This window comes from Colossoma macropomum, unplaced genomic scaffold (assembly GCF_904425465.1).
Source record: "Colossoma macropomum unplaced genomic scaffold, Colossoma_macropomum, whole genome shotgun sequence".
In the NCBI taxonomy this organism is placed as follows: domain Eukaryota; kingdom Metazoa; phylum Chordata; class Actinopteri; order Characiformes; family Serrasalmidae; genus Colossoma; species Colossoma macropomum.
The window spans coordinates 184,216-204,108 of record NW_023495268.1 but is presented as its reverse complement, the minus strand read 5'-3'; the positions used below and the strand labels follow the sequence as shown (position 1 = coordinate 204,108).

General features: G+C 39.1%; 1 protein-coding gene across 1 annotated transcript in view; it reads right to left on the bottom strand.

Moving 5' to 3' along the window:
* Positions 1-19,677, bottom strand: part of ppp3cb (protein phosphatase 3, catalytic subunit, beta isozyme) — an 89,599-nt gene extending 69,922 nt beyond the window's left edge. Inside the window, exon 1 of the mRNA XM_036561785.1 lies at positions 19,579-19,677. Within this exon, the coding sequence (XP_036417678.1) occupies positions 19,579-19,603 (25 nt within the window). The 5' untranslated portion in view covers positions 19,604-19,677. The remainder of the gene's footprint in view (positions 1-19,578) is intronic.
* Positions 19,678-19,893: the final 216 nt, after the last annotated feature.

The window sequence follows — 19,893 nt, the reverse complement described above, 5'->3', positions numbered from 1 at the left end:
ATACAGTGTGATGTCACATTAAATGCAAGAATACATACAGTTTCATAGACAGTGGGCAAATATATTACTTTCAGTCCTCTGTCCGTAACAGGGTTGGCATGTAAACATGATATTTATAGGAGTATAACAACACGCTGATGAGGTTGTTCCTCATATTTTAATATGTCTCCTGCTGCAGTGGCAAGAATAGCATAAAGTTGTTTGGAAAATGTTTAAAGTCAAATTGTCCTCCAACGCTGAAATGACCCAGTTGCAATTTATACTACATTTCTATGGTGAAAGAAATCGGCCTCATTATTACTGAAAATAAATGCCACTACACGGTGGATCAACATAACTGTAATAATCAGCACAAACAATCCAGTGAAACTTTAGAATCGTTTCCTCAGTACATTAGAGAGGACTTGGCTAAGTCAGCTACACTACCTCTATTCTATTCCACGTTGTTCCCAGCATCTCACTCAGATACAGTGCCATGCTCTGATTCCTCTGCTCCACTTGTCTCTCCTCAGCTCTCATCTGTCTCACACTCACTGTAAACCCCAGCTGAGTTCACTACAACTGACTTGGCTTTTGGGAAGCTATCTGGCTATTTTTGAGGTATTCTTGCTTCATTTATTGGTGCATCGTTTTGTATGAGATGTGTGGGCTGAAAAATTTTGATGTTTGAGAATTCATAAGAGTTAATTAACAGATGTTCAGTCAACCAAAGAAGAAGAAAAAGGGCTTTGACTAATACTACCATAATGTAGTTCTTACTTATTATACACAAACACACTAAACTGGTATACTGAAGCTATCAGGCAAAAAAAAACAATATAAAGAAGGTAAATTTAGCAGCTCACGAGCGTGTCTTCAAGCGTCTTTAAGTTGCTTGAATAATACAGGTTGAGTGAATGAGCTAATGAGCTAACGCTGACAGCTAAGCTGTAGATTTAACGACTTATCAAATAATATGCCTACATGGTTGCTGTGGTAAAATTTAGACCGTTGAAATTGACACGTGTCAGGCTCCAGTCCTCGCGGGCCAAAACACCGCAGACCTCAGCACACTGCCTCATTAAACACACCTGATTCAGCTCATCAGCTAATCAGCAAGGCCTTCATGAACTGAATTCAGAGTGTTAGATGAGGGTAAACACTGATCTCGGCGCACTTTGGCCCAGAAGGTCCCCAGTTTGACATGCCTGATCTAATGCCAGTGAGAACAGTTAGCTAGCTAGAACAGTTAGGCTACATACAGGAAAAGATATAAAGCAAATGGGACTGTGCACCAGATAAATACAGGACTGTACAAAAGTCAGACTACCCGTCATTTATTGAGGAGATTAGCTATACAAAGATATCCAAAAACAGATTAGATATACAAAACAAGTGAAAAAGATATTGGAATATACAGAGAAAATGGGGCTCCTAAGAACTGTGCAAGAGCTGGTAGACCACCAGAACTGTCCCCATCAGATGAAGAGTACTTTCATCTTTGAGAGAGAAGAGAAAATCAAGCTGCTTCAGATTTGAAAACATCCCCAGGTGCTTCTGTCCATTCTTCCACTGTGAGAAGACGACTCAGCGCTGTGAGTCTGAAAGGATGTGCAGCCATCAAGAAGCTGTTACTAAGAACTGGAAATAGACAAAAAAGCAGGACGCTTGCACTAGAATATCGAAACTGGACCTTATTTGTAATAAAGATTACTTGGAAAATGCAACCAACTTCTAAGACTGAACTTTGGAGGTGTGGAAAAATATCCCTGCAGATTTCTTTGAAAAACTGAAAGCAGGTCTCCTGAAAAAGAACAGCAGCTGTAATGAAGGCAGTCTATAGCAACATAATCACTATACAGTCTTTTATTGATACTGTGAAGCTTAAGAGGCTGTTACAAGAGCAAACCTAACATGTCTGAGCTTCACTCCCCTCGGTATGATGCCCATCTCAGCAATTCTAGACCCTCCTGCTCGTTCCCGCTCCTCTGCTAGGCCTCTTTACAAACACAAATGCCATTTCATGAGTCAGCAAAAACAGAAGCGCTAGCTCGCTGCAGCAGCTGTATCATGCTTTTTATGGCAAATATCTGGAACACCTGCAATTAAAGCAGTTGAACTCTGCAATTAAATCTCACCCCAGGGAAACCAAACACACCACGCTCACTACATGGAGACCACTTTCGGCCCATCACTGAAGTGGAGCAGTTTGCAGTGCTGAAGCAAGCATACCAGAGGGCAGTCCAGCTGTGCTCACTACGCACCAATTCTGAAACAAACCCATCGCAGCTCTCGCTTATCTGTAGTATATGGACTATTCTACTGAATGAGCTCAAACTGCAGTCTCAGAGTAACATTACTGATATGATCTATTTAAACCCAAGGCATTAATGAAGTAGTAATGAGATTATTACCTGCAAAATCATAATTTACAGGGTACCTTCTATCGGGAGCTGCTTTTATTTTATATAATATATTATTTAATTTTTACATTTTCATTCTTTTTGATTTTTTTAAAGTGAAGTTGAAAGATGTAGATTCATCATGAGTGCAATTTTTAACTAAGTAGCTTTATTCAAAAAATGCTGTCCCATATTTCACTATCAAAAAAGTGTTTTAGTCTGTGGGCGGAGCCTTATTTTAGCCACACCCCTGCCTTTTAGAGCAGCGAGAGCGAGACTGCATCCCTGTCCCTCAAGGCCACATGGTGAGCAGTTAGATCACACTGTTTTAAAGTAAATGTATCCCAAAGTCTGAAAATCAGTGTGTAACATTAAGAATTATCACCACAGAAACACATCTTTTCTGCAATTAATTAATAATTTTAGGTTTTTATAAAAATTAATTCGATTTTATGTGTGAACAACTGTCCAAAGGTGTGTTTGCTAGTGATGTACTGGCTAGCATTTTTGAGTTTTGCTCAAAATTAGTTAAAATTGTCACTACTGAAACATTACATTCGGTAAAGTTTCGGTAGAGTTATGATTGTTTTGGTAGAGACAAATAAATGTTCAATCATTTATTTAAAAAACATAATTAAATTATGACATAATTATAGGATTTTAGTCTAAAGTCCAAGTCAGTTAAAAGTCTGAAGGTTTAGGACTCTGAACTAATTTGGTGGAGTGATCCACACACTCTTCAAAAGTGACGCTTAACAGACTCTTCAAAGTGTACTTTGAGAAACCTGACCGTTCAGTTCCAGATGAATGATCATGTGGGAGATATGAGACATAAAAGAATTCACAGGATCCTATAAAGAGTAAAATACTCCAGGCAAAATGAAGCAAGTTAATCTTCAACCATATAATATTACTGACATTTTACAAGTTGTACTGGAATCACAAATACAGTACTGTGCAAAAGTCAAATGAAAGCCACCTTTCATTTATTGAATTCCAATCAAACCAGCCATTATATACAAGCTATTCATTTTCAGGAGATACATCTGAGGATTAGACACACAATAATCCACTTGCATAAGGAAGAAAAAAGAGAAACATAAAAAAATCTACAAATCGAACTTGCTGGTGCTCTCAGAACAATGAACTGACCACCCCAGACCTCAACATCACTGAATGTATTTGGGATTATCTGGATTGTGAGAAGCAGAAAATACAACCAACTTCTAAGACTGAACTTTGAAGGTGTGGAAAAATATCCCTGCAGATTTCTTTAAAAAACTGAAAGTCTCCTGCAAATGAGAAGCTGTAATGAAGGCAAAGGGTGGACACTTTAAATATCATAAGATCTGATATTGTATTGTATTGTATCTGTAAGTTGTTGAAACGTCTGTCTAATTGTTAAATATATTTTTTCTGCTATTTTTCTTGATGCTGAAAAATTAATAACTTGTACTAAATTAGCTATTTATTCTTCCATAACAAAGTTTTTTTTGATGAATTTGCTGAAAAAAGCCACCACTCCACCTGCGTTCAAGTCCTTGTACGAATCAACCTAAAAGAGCCCAACATAACATTTCTTCTCTTTAAAGAAACTAACCTACTTATAATGCAGTGTAATCAATGCCACAATACATTCTGTACTATATTTAGTATATGTAGTTTTTAATTGCACTGCTAAAACCACTAATGTGGTGCTAAACAGCATGTATTCACAGGGTGACTGCAAACAGTGCCCTGCCTTATTGGACCCTTACCCTTCGTACCTCAAATTAGACCACCTCCATGAAGCGCTAGTTAACCCATTCATGTTCTGTGCTATTACCCGCTAACCAACCGCTGAGAGAGGCTACCAGGCACTCTGCAAGGAAAGCAGCTAGCTTGGAGATTCAAAATTCAAATGGGCATGTTGTTTTTTTGTTTTTTTTTTAATAAAGTGTCTACATTTGATATGATGTCTTTGTGTACTATTTTCAATTAAATATGGGGTTTAAATGATTTGCACATCATTGCATTCTGTTTTATTTCCATTTTGCACAGCATCCCAACTTTTTTAGAAGCAGGGGTCTAACTGAGTTTAATAATTAGTAGAAGTGTCTGGATACTTTTGGACGTACAGCGTATTTCATTGTGACATGAAATGCGATTTATATTAAAAAGGTATCGGGTTTCTGGTTAAAGACCAGCCTGTGATATTTAAAGCATAATAATTCTATTGCTGGATTACATGAACGCCTTTCTTCAAAATACCCACAGAAACACTGTGATTGGTTAAAGGGCTCGTTTGCATACTGCAGCCTCCTGGGATATCAGTATTTCAAAGGCCAATATCACAATAATGATTACCAAACGATATATATCACGCGCAGTGAAATCGTCAGTGTTGAACTCCATCAGTCCACATTACGCTGCCTGTACAGACCACAGTGTGTGTAGCGCAGGACGAGTAGGAGGGAAAGTAGGACAGAAGATGGTGTAGAACAGGGAAAGAGAGCAGCTCTGGGGAAAGGCTCAGTGCTGCTACAGTAAAGCATGTGACTGCTGAAGTGGAGCTAAAGAGCTCTGGACACTGACATCGCTCTTCCAGAACCAACAGAAAACCCACAGTACAGCAGGCGTAAAAGACCTGAACCTGGACTGTTTCAGCTGTTTCAGCTGTTCAGGACTAGAAATGCTGTACGTACGAAGAGAACTTCTCAACGGATTTCAGCCAGAAGAATCAAAGGAGTGAAGGAACTGGAGCAGAGAAGACTACGGAGAATGAGAGTGGCAGATAGAAACGGGAGAGGGGGAGGGGGTGGAAGAGAGAGAGAGCTAAGTAGATAAGAAAAAGACAGAGACGGACATACAGAAGAGAAAAAGAGAGAGCGAGACAGACATAGGAAGAGAGAAAGACAGAAAGACAGAGAGACAGATACATAGTGAGTGAGAGAGAGAGAAAGAGAGATAAGCAGATAAGAAAAAGACAGACACAGGCGTATACATAGTAAGAGAGGAAAAAAGTGAGAGAGGGAGAGAGGGAGACAGAGAAAAGCAAAATAAACAGGAAGAGAGAGAGACACGGGAAGCAAGTTAGAGAGACAGAGAGAGAGAGAGAGATAGAGAGAGATAAGAAAATAAGAAAAAGACAGACGTATAGAAGAAAGAAAGAGAGAGCGAGACAGACATGGATAGGAAGAGTTAGAAAGACAAGAGTGAGACAGAAGATACACAGTGAGTGACAGAAAGAAGAAGTGAGAGAGAGAGAGATAGACATAGGCAGGAGGTAAGAGAGAATAAGAAAGAGAGAGATAAGAAGAGAGAAGATGAGAGAAAGAGAAAGAGGGAGATAGAGAGGGAGAGAGAAAGGAAAAAAGAGAAATAAATAGGAAGAGAGAGAGAGACAGGCAGGTACTTAGAGAGGCAGAGAGAGAGAGAGAGAAAGAGAGAGGGGGAAGAGTGAAAGAGAGATAAGAAGATAGAGGAACAGAAGAGAGAACAGAGAGCGAGACAGACATAAACAGGAAGAGAGAGGAAGACAGGAAGACAGAGTGAGACAGATACATAGTGAGGGAGAGAAGAAAAATGTGAGAGAGAGAGAGAGAGAGAGAGATAGGCATAGGCAGGAGGTAAGAGAGAATAAGAAAGAGAGAGATAAGAAGAGAGAAGAGGAGAGAGAGACAGGAAAAAAGATAAATAAAAAAAGAAGAGAGAGAGACACAGGCAGGAAGTTAGAGAGAGAGAGAAAGAGAGAGAGAGAGAGAGAGAGAGAGAGAGAGAGAGACATAGGCAGGAAGTTAGAGAGAGAGAGGGAGAGAGAGACATAGGCAGGAAGTTAGAGAGAGAGAGAGATAGAGGGGGAGACAGAGAGAGAGAGAGAGTATGGCGTGTTGATGCTCGTACACACTCTGACCCAGATGGAGGGAAGCTAACGCTGCTGCTCCACACGCTTTTGATGGGGGGATTTTTAAAAGGCCGTTTGAAGTCGTGCAATTAATGCACGCCTCACACATGAAGAGCCATCTGCACACACACACACACACACACACACACACACACACACACACTCACACACACACAGAGCCGGGCTGCCAGGTGGGCAGGCACGCTGGGAAACAGAGGAAAAGGAGCCAGTAAACAGAGAGAGCCGGGTGAGTGACAGCAGGCAGGCGACAGGCAGACACAGTCACAGACGTATGGTGGAGGACAGACACGCTGAAACAGTAACACACCACACTCACTCAAACACCTCCACCGTTTACTGCTCAATACAGCACTCAGCACAACCATCACCTAAGATAAGACAACCCAGAGAGAGATTTCATTCATGTGGAGATGATGAACACATTTCAATCAAATGAATTGAACGCAGCACTTCATTCAGAAAAAAAAGAGAGGAGAACAGAATTCTGGAAAAACAGAGAGAAAGAGACGTGGACCACAGTAACTTCCTGCTTAGCGTGGCCTCATTAGGCCAAGGCTCTGTCCCACTCCGCTTGCTCAAACTCACAGCTACACTATGTGTGTTAAAGGGGCTAAAAATAGCCTCCTTCTCTCTCTTTCTCTCTCTCCCTCTCTCTCTCTCTCTCTCTCTCTCCTTTTCTTTTCAGTCCACCTTGCTGTTACCTGCTTCCAAACTGAACTAGATTTGCACCTTTTATCCACGTATGCTTATGCTGAAGAGATGGGCTTCTTTCAGAGTGATAATAGCACGTATTTTGATCAAAGTCTCGGTCCAAATGATCGAAACTAGGGGTCATCGAAACCGAACACTTGTTCTGTAGCACAGCTGATCGGTAGAGATGCACCGATACTACTTTTTCCCTTCAAATACCGATACCTGATCCTTTAGTAGCGGCCGATAACGAGTACTGATACTGATACTAACTCTCTAACTCTATCTAACCTAACTCACCTAAAAGTCCTGATATTCATCCAGTTACATTTTTTAAATATTTTATTTTTATGTTCTGCATATAAAACGGCTAGACGGCATTTACTTGTTGGATTATATTTATTAGATGCTTAAGAAAACTTATTTTTGTTTATTTACTGTATGTATTTAATATTTTGCTGTTGTCAGAGGAAAAAACCTCATATCTCCAAAATGATAACCTTACAGGAGAAGGAAAAAAACTACTTTACCTTTAATGTAATTCAATGGAACCAGACTTTTTTATAAGTCATTTTGGTCTTTTGCTCTATTCTTCATGAAATTTACACACAATGTAAGGGGCCACCAAGCACTGTCAGAAACTGAAAAAGACAAAAATGGAGATACAAAGTTTTCTTCTGACAGCAGCGATTTACTATTATATAATTAGTAATAAGAAGCATGTCTGACAACTGACGTACATGTAAATTTATTGTTACCAGTTAAAAACAGAACTGAACAGTGTACAGATAAACCTGTAGTTTTTACACATCAGCACACAGCAGCTTCTCTGACTCAAATAATGGAGCTGAACGTTAAGCCACATCCAAATTTCTCAAAGTTATTTGTCTCATACGTGCGTCTTGTTCACTCATGCTGCACATCACCATCGTTCACACTGTCAGTATTAGCGACTTGCAGTGTTTTTTCTGGCTTGGTTGAAGTTTTTCAGTTTCTAAAATACATTTGAAAAGATCTGTTGTCCTTTAAATTGTGTGTAAAGTTTAATGATGAATGGACAAAAAAGAAACAACCCAAAATAGCTTGAAAAAATACTGGTTCAAATTGACTTACATTAAAAGCAAAGTAGGTTTTTGCCTTCTTCGGTAATATATATATATATATATCACTTGTCATAAGAAAAATGGTAACTTTACAGGAAAAGGAAAAAAAAATATTTTACTTCTAATGTAAGTCAATGGAAACAGACATTTTTCCAAATCATTTTTGGGCCATTTCTTTGGGTCATTTATTATGAAATTTACACACAATGTTAAGGGTAACAGGTGTTTTCAAATTATATCAAAAACTGAAAAAGGAGATACAAAAATGGAGATACAAGGTTTTCTATGAGCCCAAGGTTTTCAGTTTAATATCCCAGCTTTAAACTATGGGCTATAGAGTTCTGGTTTTAAAAAAACATGTACATGTATATGATTACACTAGGTTTGGTCACCCAGACTATAATTAAACCTAGACTAAAAAGGCCTGAATAATTCGAATACTCAAGCATTGCACTGGTGGTCGTTTCTCTGTTTAGTATTCTGAAACTTTGTCTGAAATTATAGCCTAAATCAAAATACATTTAATCAGCAAAGGCCTTTAGATAGAACAGCTATTGTTTATATATGGAAAAAGTTGAAAATAAATAAATTCCAGCTGGTTTAGTTGAGTGAAATCTATTGTGTGGAATGTCTTTGAATTACTGGATTGTAAATTGTTGGACTATAAGTGCAAGATTTACGCTTTAAGATGTTGGTGTGCTATGGGGGCACGACAGGTTTGAAGAACCATTTCAAATATAGTATAATAAGTATATAAGTATAATCATCTTAGTCTGAGTAGCGCTTGGCAGACTAGCCTTACACCACAGTGATTTTCATTATCACTGCCTACTGGATAAATTTTGAACTGCAGTATTAAACATACTTAAAACTGTGGTTAATAACGAAACATAGCTATTAGTATTTTCAATGGTGGTTCCGAGACGAGTATTCAGGTACCTGTAAAATGCTGTTCAAACCAGCTTTAGAAGCTTATATCAAAAATCATTCATGTTCTGGCCAAGTATCTCTTTGTTTGACCAGTCTGAATTTAAGGACAGCTAAGAGCTACACTGTATATGTTCTAAGCAGGAACAGCTATAACTGTCATAGTTGTCCACCTGCCAAACATTCATAGAAGTACAGTCACCGAAGGCGTGAAGTTGGAAGCAAGATTTGGCGTGTGTGAGTGTGTGATATGTGTTTGGTGTGTAAACCATGAAACACTTACAGTGAGTTCATTTTCAGCAATTCTAGCCAAGTAGCTTTTCCTAGGGTTGGCATCTTGTGGACAGGCTAAGTGTATTCTAGGACTAGTCTACTTAATCATTATAACATCAATGCTGATTTACTACTGGAAAGGCTTTTTAGTCTAGGATTAATCTCAATCTGGGTCCCGCAAACCAGCTCATGGTGTTTCACCGTTTAAAAATCCTATTAAGTCTAGGCTTAGACTCGATCTGGATCCCAGAGTGATGCACATACAGGAGTAGCATCCAGCTTCAAACTGCTAACCTGTAAAAAATAGAGCTTTCTCATATGCAGAATGCAAAACAAATCAGAGCATTTCTGTCAGATATCACGCAAGTAAGGTTTTATGAGAAACTACAACCCCAAAATCTGTCCTCGCCCTAACTTTACACCTTAATAACTTCATAACAAAAGATCCTAATTCAGGGGTGTCTACTGTAATAAATTAGACTACAGAAGACAATGGATGTGCTCTTATCCTTTGTAAAAATCTTCACTGAGTCTGGCAGGTTCATTGGGCTAATTATTTAATGATAATGATAATAATAATAATTTAAATTTAAATTTATGAAGCACTTTCACACACTCAAGGTTGCTGTACAAATCAAAACACAGAACATCGACTGGAGCAAGAAGGAAAGTGAATGTGTGGAGATAAGAGAAGGGTTTTCAGCTCAGCTTTGAAGAGGGAAAGTGAAAATCAGAAAAATAGAGGGTTCCACAGCTAGAAGGCCTTTAGACTAAAGGATCTGGTCCCAACAGTGACCGGTCTGAATTTAGGGACAGCCAAGAGCTACGCTGCATATCGCTGCAGTTGGAACAAAACCTTGTATCTCCATTTTTCAGTTTTTGACATAATTTGAAAATACCTACTGTCCCTTACATTGTGTGTAAGCTTCACAATGAATTGACCATAAAGAAACAGCCCAAAATAACCTGGAAAAACTCTGGTTCCATTGACTTACATTAAAAGTAAAGTATTTTTTTCCTTCTCCTGTAAAGTTACCATTTTGGAGATACAAGAATTTGGTCCGACAGCAGCGATATGTTCTAAGCAGCAATAGCTATAACGGTCACATAGTTGTCCACTTGCCAAACACATTCAGAGAAGTACAGTCACCGAAGGTGTGAAGTTAGAAGCGAAGTTTGGCGTGTGTGAGTGTGTAGTATGTGTTTTGTGTGTAAGCGACGACACACTTACAGAGTGACCTCATTTCTATTACAGTACAGCCTCAGGTAATGCCTCAACCTCATGTTTTTGTGCGGATGATCATGCTTAAAGAAGGCTGTTGATAGTGTCATGAAATTGTGCAGGCCTAACATGGAGCTCTAGATACTTGCCTGCCTTCAACTCTCTGCATCTTCAGGATGTAGAGTTCAGCACTCAGCACATTCCTGACATTCTAATACCTCACAAACACCTGATTTCTTTAAATCAAGGCCTTCAGGAGCTGAATATTAGAGCCAGGTGCGCTGGAACCAGTGCTGTGGGAAGTTGGAGCTTACATTATTTTCAACTTCTGCACGTTCAAGCTGCAAAGTGGAAAAAATATGCATTCTTTCAGGAAAATATTGTTAACAAGAAGTTAGCCAGCTAACATTAATAATATGAGCGACAATTTAACATCCATGAAGACTACTGTGTCTAAATCGGCGCCAAATTTGATCCATGAGGATATTTGATTCACCTGAAACCTCACCTCCTCACACAATAAAAGAACAAACCATGTTTGTACTAAATAACTTCTATCTGTATTTTCTATTTACATTTGTATTTTTTGTCATGTTATAAGACACATTAAAACTCTACGTCACGTGGTATTTATCTTTTAATTTGATCTGTGCTATTTTCCTATATGATTCAAAGTGCTTATAATTTCTTGTATTAGTGTTTAACTTTATCTCCTGTCTGTAAAGCACTTTGAGCTGCCACTGGCATGAAAAGTGCTATATAAATACAAATTATTATTATTATTATTATTTATATATATATATATATTATATTATATTATATATATATATATATATTTTTTTTTAACTCAGTTTAAATCTTACCTACCTTCTTTATTCGTGCATTGGTTTTTTTTGCCCTTTTTTGGTCCACCATAAACTATGCAGTCTGCCCCGCCACCCCCGATCTAGACTATTACAATTTCAATTAAAAGTTGAGAAGTAGTACTTTACTACTGTTGGTGATGTGAGCAGCCATACTGACAAGCACGACGTCTACGTCACGACAGCAATTCCCAGTTGATGGGGTATTCTCTTCAGTTTTTCCAAGTGTGACGTCAGAATTTCCACGTGACCAGTTTTAGCCGACTGCAGCATAATGACCCCAGCAAGGCACCTCTGAGCCAATACATGAATCGAACTGGTTTCCGACAGTGAGCAACTCTCACTGTGTTCCGGAAACCACCCCAGTAACTCTCTCTGAAACTCAAGCCTTTCTGTCAGGTTCAATCACACACTGATGTAGTCAAGCCCACCTCCGAGGCCAGGTGAGTGCTGATGCCTGTCCCAACACTGTGAGTCAGCACTCACAGCCATGATACTGTCAAACATCAGGGAAGCTGGGCTTAAATGTATCAGTGTCCAGGCTATTTTTATGGACACGAGGACTGCATGATATATACTGGAATACTGATACATGTTGTGTTAGCAATATGCTTCGCAATTTATTAAAATGCACTGGTAAATTAATGATTTGGTGAAGTGATTAAAGACTAATCTGCATTATGTTGACAAAATAATTTCATTTTGTTCGCTTTTATGATCACCAAGATTCATCAAAACATCCACATAAGCAGTCATGTGGGGCTGTAACTGGCCAAAACACAGTATATATAAATGTTGTGACTGGTTATTGGACTTATTTGCATATTTCAGCCTTCTGTGATATCAGTATTATGACATATTGTGCACTTTCTTAAGACAAACACAAAACATCAGACACTGTACAGACAGCAAAGGGATTTCACAACTGCCCAGTGGTAGCAGCCAAATCCCCTTTGGAACCCCTTAAACTCCACTTTTTGATAGACTACAGTAAAGTGAGAGCTGGTGTGGGTTTGTTTCAGAGTTGATGCACAGTGAACACAGTGGACTGCCCTCTACTATGCTTACTTCAGCACTGTAAACCATTTCAATGATGGGGCCAAAAGTGGTCTCCATGTAGTGAAAGAGGTGTTTCTTGTTTCTCTACTTCTTAATTGCCCCAGAAAACTACAATTAACCTGTGGCCTTCATTAGCATATTATGACAATGATTAACAAAGAATATATTGTGCAGCCACTAATGGACACTCTACTTTCAGAAAACTGAGCATACCACTACTAGGGATGGACATTTCAGTAAAATTGATGTTCATATTTTTAAGGCATTATTTTAAAAATATTTTAACAATACCCCACCCCCAATTTTAAGTGAAAGTATCAGAATGCTGCCTACTGCGCCGGACACATCAGGAGACAGTAACCACAGACAGTGACACCACTCAGCATCTTACTATTGCTATGATAAACTAAACCCAGACCACAAATCTATAGTAGATCATGTGTAGCTTGAAATGTCCATGAGAAATGTGTCAATCTGAAGTCTTTAAGACAGACAGACGTGTTTTAATTGTGTTTTCGCCTCGGCTAATGTTATTAGCCTAGCCACATCGCATTTCACCTCAGACCTTTAAGCTCAAAAACAGTTAGTCTGTTGATACCAAACCTGGTACTTCCACTGAATAATGTTTACATTTTATTCTATTAAAATCATTATGAGTAGGGTGTGAAATCAGCTTAAGCCTGATGTTCATCTGTGCTTTTCTGCAACTCTTACTGTGCTTTGTAACATCTGCGGTGCTGAGCGTCTCCAGTCTCTCGTCTGGTGTGCTGTGTTCTTTAGATGGCTGTAGTAGTCTTTTTCAGTGGTCTAAAGTAAATGGATAAGAAGCTAAAACGTAAGACGCAGCTCTTCACTGCCTTTTGGGGGAGTATAGAGTTCAGACCTCTCATTGTGAGGATGCAGAATGTTAGAGACAAGCTCATTTGCATATCACAAATCCTAATTTAATATTCAATTTTTCAGAATTTTTAAGACTATTCAAATGTTTGAGCATTTTGACTCATCTCTAACCACTACAGCGCTACAGTATACTCCACTATGTGTACATCTGTTTGTAAGCACTTCCTGCAGCACATAGTGCTGCACTACAAATAACACCGAGCTGGCTTTCCTCATAAACAATACCGCAGTCCATGTTAATGCACCGTGGCATCACAGTTATAACCAAACAGCAAGCGCACCCATATTCAATTACACTGTTACAGAGCTCAGTGTGAACTCAGCAGAGGGAAATCTAACTCTGCAGAGGTTCATTTAACACTACTGATTGTTCTCTGTAGGTTTATATACATATATACATACATATACACATTTCAGCCTTTTAACTGACCTGGACGTCAGACTAAAATCCTTCTGCTTTAATGACACTACATCTTAATTATGTGTATTTTATTAAAATTATTACATTTATTAAAATGACTGAACTAGGGCTGCACAATAAATCATATTTTTATTGTTATTGCAGTATAAATTACGAGCTGTGATGACAGAAAATGATGCCATATCACTGCTGGCACAAACCGTTGGAAGCCTAATGTGTACTCTCTGTGCTGGGATTGAACTCTGCTGCTCTCTCACATGAGGAACGAGTAACTTAACCATTAGGCTAAACAGCCAGTTACAAAACACACACATTCACAACTCAAAACCTTCTCCATCCAAATAGCAAAATACAAAATTACAAAAACATCATTCACTGTTGTCCAAAACAAAATTATATATATAAAATTTTATTTTGGACAACAGTGAATGGTGTTTTTGTAATTTTGTATTTTGCTATTTGCTTAAAGGAGAAGTTAAATTTCAAAAAATGTCTGTACTTGTACCAGATCCAGTCAGAGGCTCACAATTTCAATAATATTTTAGTGCTTCTTATATCATCATCATGATAGCCAACAGCTTTACTATCACATTTAATGTCCATATCATTCAGCCCTAGACTGAACATTTCACTTTGTCACAACACTAACGAAACGTCACCAAGTGTTTGAGTAGTGATTGTTTCATTATTGATAATTTTAGCCAATTTTGAACATAACTCAAAAATGCCAGCCAATACATGACTATCAAACACAGCTAGGAATAGATGTCTTATTAAATCTTTTTTTCTTCTTAATGTAACACACTGATTTTCAAACATTCCTTTTTTTATTTATTTACAAATTTCACTTTTAAAAACTCTAAATATTTCAATTTCAAATCCAAAAGATCTTTTAAAAATAATTGCAAAAAAAATAAAAAGTATTATTTTCTCAATTTTAGGGATTAGGATTTGGGATACATATATATATATATATATATATATATATATATATATATATATATATATATATATATATATATATATATGTACATGCACAATGCCTGCCATTGCATCATCCACTGGCTACTCGCTATCATTGCATCGGGCAGGTATGTGCCATCCCCTGGCAGGACGCTTTCATTACATTTAGAGCATGAGGCACACAAGGTCACCTCGTCATCCTATAAGGACCGGTTGCATTACGCTATTATTCTCTCATCCACTCCAGTCTTTCTAATCATCAGGGTTTTTTCCTGAAAACTAGGACTGTCACAATTACTCAATTCTACTTGATTACTCGATTAAAAAAATATTCATTAAATTTTACTTATTCGTAGTAGTTGGCAGTTTGCTGGTTATAGATGGTTTGTTCATTGAGATGTAAAGTTATTCAGAGTGGTTTGATGTGAAATGAAGGATTGCTGACACAGATGACAGGAACCAGGGTCCTGATGTCTCCAGCAAACATATAGCCACTCAATTTCGTATCTTTTTCATTACTACGTGTCTTCTTAAGTTTTTTAAGTTTTTTAACTTAAGTTTTGCATGTCATGTTGATTATGGTAAGACAGTGTTAGATCACTATTTTTGACACCTTGCATGTACCTCTCTACCAAAACTAGGCATCAGGCAGCTTATTCCTAATCATTTATCATTTTCTGTGAGGGAGCTTTTAGAGGCTTTAGACTCTTCAGACGTCTGGTTCCTATCACCACCACTGAGACTAATTCAGAGTCAGTAAGTTTTCCTCTAATGGAGCATTTCACACCAAACCACTCTGAATGACTTGGTTTACCTTTTAAAGTTTCAAAATTGTAGAAAATGCAAAAAAATTAGTGAAAGTCTTCTTTTTTTAACTTTGATTAATGGTCAAAACAGTCAGAAGACTAACTGAATACTAATATAGTAGATAGTGGCAGAGCAGCAAGAGAACCCTGAGCCCTGTAGCCTATCAAACAGATAAAGTGTGTGGTGTTGCTGGTGACAGTGGCAGTGTTTTTTGTGGTGTGCCGTGTTTTAGTGTTGTTTGAGGAGCGCCCCATTCGTCCCTTGTCACAAGCTTAATTCTTGTCTGTTCCACTTCTCGTCCTCTCCCCTTTTTCTTGTCTTATCACACTCTTTTCTTTGCCTACCCTCTCCGAAAGACATCTTGTCATTCATTTTTCAGCATGCTGTAATGTCACCATTCTTCACATGTTTCCATTCCACAGCCTGCTCATGTGCCAGTGTTGGAGCAGGAGGCCTATATGACACATGATCAAAAGACAAAAGCAGTAAACATCTCTCTCACTCTCTTTCTCTCTCTCTCTCTCTCTCTCTCTCTCTCTCTCTCTCTCTGTATTAAATCATTGTATGAATTTATTTAAACTACACATTTCCAACAGCAAATACAGTCAGCATATACAGGTATTGTTACCACAATATAAAATCCAATTGCAATTAATGTTGACACATTTTCATTGTGTTGGGAATACGATATGGGAATTGTGAACTGATGCCAATATCTGACTTTCTTAATGTACATATCTGCCAATGCTGATCCATAAACATTTTGAAAATATAGAAAATAAAATATTTGAGGTGTAGACTTTGCGACTTCTGGTTCCTATCACGACTACTCTAAATCTAAGTGAGCTTCTCTGTGATAAATCCACCTAAATTAGCCCAAGTGAGAAATATGATATAGATTTCTATAAGGCTATAAATGCAGTGAAATTAATAAAATGCACACATTTGTTGGCAAAGCACAGTAGCTGAGCATCACCTGAGCATTTTGCTCTTCAGGAATACAGTGAATACACCATCAAACATCAGTTTGAAATATATTGGCCAAATCAAAATAACTGTCTAACGCTAACTTCTAAGCAACTATCTGCTGATACCGAAATGATTCCAACATCATCGTGCATCCTAAATTATGATTTTGGAACTTAATAGGGAATTCTACACATTTTTCCAAATTTCTGCGTAAGTAAAAAATTAATACATAAACAAAGTCATTCAGAGTGGTTTGATGTGAAACACTCCGTTTTAGAGAAACTTCAGATCAGAATTGTTCACCATGGTAGTGATGGGAACCAGACGTCCGAAGAGTTTAATCCCTCTAAAGAAAGCTCTCTCACAGGAAGTTACTACATGAAATATGCTGCCTGATGTCTGAGACATTGTTTTACGGTACTTCTGGATAAGCTTTTGGTCTAAAACATTTTACATTACAAAAACCTGCGTAACATTTTATATAAAGATGTGTACATTCACTGGGTTGGATAGCAAATAAAATGGCTATATTTGAGGTGTAGACGTTGCGACCCCTGGTTCCTATCACCACCACTGGAAAGATTCATTTCTTGGTAATGAATCATTTCCAAAGCACCAAAACACTCTAAATGACTTTGTTTACATCTCAAAAATTGAATTATGCAATTCAGAACTGCTGACATGTCCATACTATAGTGGATTTGCCTTTTTTGCGCAAGCAGTGTGATAAAAACAGGTAAAAAAGTAGAAATGGCTCCAAACTGAGGCTAACCTGAAAAAATGCACCATTAATTTAGTCTGAATGTCACAGTATGGCAAAGTAAAGTTAGTCACATTATAACATCAGTAACCACATGATAACATCACATGATAACAGTAAGGGTGGGACAATAGAGACAGGTGAGCATGGTTTATATATGTTATGAAAAATGTTTTTGATTTAATTTTCTTTTTCATAGTTCACATAGGAGCTGCTAGGCCGGTACTAATGTTTCAGTGGTTTTGTGGCATTTGTACCGAAAAGGGATGACAATGTAAAGCTTTTTGCATGCATGACAACAGACCCAGCTTGCACTACATACTAGCAAAGTTGACCTAATTGTATCTTGCATTATTCACAAATGAACTGCTACATTACATTCAGCATTCAAGCCTCAAGCCTGCAGAAATGGATATGCTGGACTTCTTGGTCAAAAAAAGGCCTTTAAATCGCAGTCGCACTATTGGTCAGAAAAAAAAACACAATTAGACATTTTCCACAACTCGTTCAGCCCAACTTGTGGCTCCAGTGCAACAGCAACACAGCAAAGTACTCAGACTGTTGACTGTAGGCTACTCGAACTATAGCTAGCAAACAGCGGCTCACTGTACTCTTCGCTGAAAGGATTTCTCTGAACACTGATCCTTCACGTACATGTTCTAGATGCTCAGTCAGTCAGAAGACAATGCAGCACGTTGCCATGTTATGCTATGAAGTACACGGCCATGTTACTGTAATTACTATGCCATCACAGTGTTATTAATGCAGTTAACAGATGGCCGTGCTCGGCGCTCTGCGCTGCCTGCGCCTAATGCGGAACACTGAACATAATAACCACTAAAAATGATTGATTTGGACATAGATTGTCGGACTAATTAAGCAAGAGTGTGCTTGTATCTTGTGAATCTGCTGTGAAGTTTTCCCTTTCTTCCCCTCCCCGAACACCACTCATCAGTTCACGCCACTTCCATTTCTCTAAGAAACCCCCCTCGCCCCCCCCCCGCCAACCCTCCCTCTCGTCCTGTCTCGGCCCCTCACATCTGCAGCTTTCTCGTGAAAATGAGCTGCCTCCGCTCCGAACACTCCTTCCCAGGGCTGCAACCCGCCGCTGAGGCGATCTTACAGTGGGCATATGCCGTAATATAATTATTTAATGGTGAACGGCATATGCCGCTGAATAATTTTCGGTCGGCTGCAATCCCTCGATGAGGGATAGCCCATTTAGAGTGGATCCCAATGAGACTCCTCTCTCGCCCTCCCCTCCCTCTCTCTCCCTCCCTCCCTCATTCTGTCCACTCACTGGCTGCCAACAGTTCTGCTCTACGCCACACCGTCTTCCTTAATAAAACAATTCCATTACGCCGACAAAAGGGTAGCGTTTTAAAGTGATTGCTTCTTGCATACCTGGTTAACCCATTCGTGTCTCCGAAGCGACATACGCGAGCATGTTAAACGCCCCAGTGGGCGTGTGGTGATATAAACATTTAACAGCACAGTAATTATCAAAGCTTTGGTCATGGTTTTACAATATAATCGCCATACAGTATTAATAATGAAACACTGCACATACACACAATCAGTGTCCTGATTGCCACAGTTTAATTGCAGTGATGTGCTGGTGAATCTTGTGAGCAGATACAAAGAAATCTGGTCAAACTGCAACTTGTATGACTAATAGGTGTCCACAACAACAATAATGCCTGATCTAATACCCCTGTCTACCTGTCTCTGTTGAATATCGCAGTGTTATTGAATATCGGACTCCGGTAAAGCCTTTCCCAGCCATGTCCTCGTCCAACAGGACCTATTATCCAGAAATCAGGTACCCACATTTGATCTGATCCACATCCACAGTCTGGAATCTGCCCCCTGCAATCTATAAGAAAATGACTGTAAGCACCAAAGCACTGGACTGAACTCCCCTCACAGGCAGCCTGCATTGTTATTACATTAAAATGAATGCCTCTCTATCTGCCATATACTGAGGCTATTCTGTGTCTGCAGGCCACACAGTGCAGTTCACCCAGCGAAATCGATAGACTGACTTAAATTTGCACTCAGAAATAAGCCAACAGTGATGCAGGCCATCTGTATCGAGTCAATGTCACCAGCCCACAGGCGAGCCTCCATCCATAACCATATCTGGGCAGCATTAACGCCTCCTGCTCTCGCACGTCCCAAAACATCACAGCTCCGGAAAAAAATTCCCCACAATCAACCGTGAAACGTTACGTTAACGTACAGAGAGAGACGCGGGCCACGAAATCGCGACTAGCTGGACGAGCTAAGTTGGCTAGCAGCAGCCATAAGCACAACGTTTTTAAAGCAGGCTCTACCTTTAAGTCTTCCTTTCGCTGTCATCGTCAAAGTGCCAAAAAATATTTCATTGGAACGAGATGCTAATCTCTCTCTCTCTCTCTCTCTCTCTCTCTCTCTCTCTCTCTCTCCGCTCTCTCACTCTCTCTCTCTCTCTCTCGCGCTCTCTCTCTCACGTATTCACCAGCAAGGCGCAAGCGCGCTGCTTCCTCCATCCATCCCTCCATCCCTCTATCCATCCAGCCAGCCACGTTTAGCCAAAAGCTACCCAGGAATAAGCAGCAAAAACAAGCCCGCTCATAAACAATGGGTGCTCGCATCACATCCCACGGCGT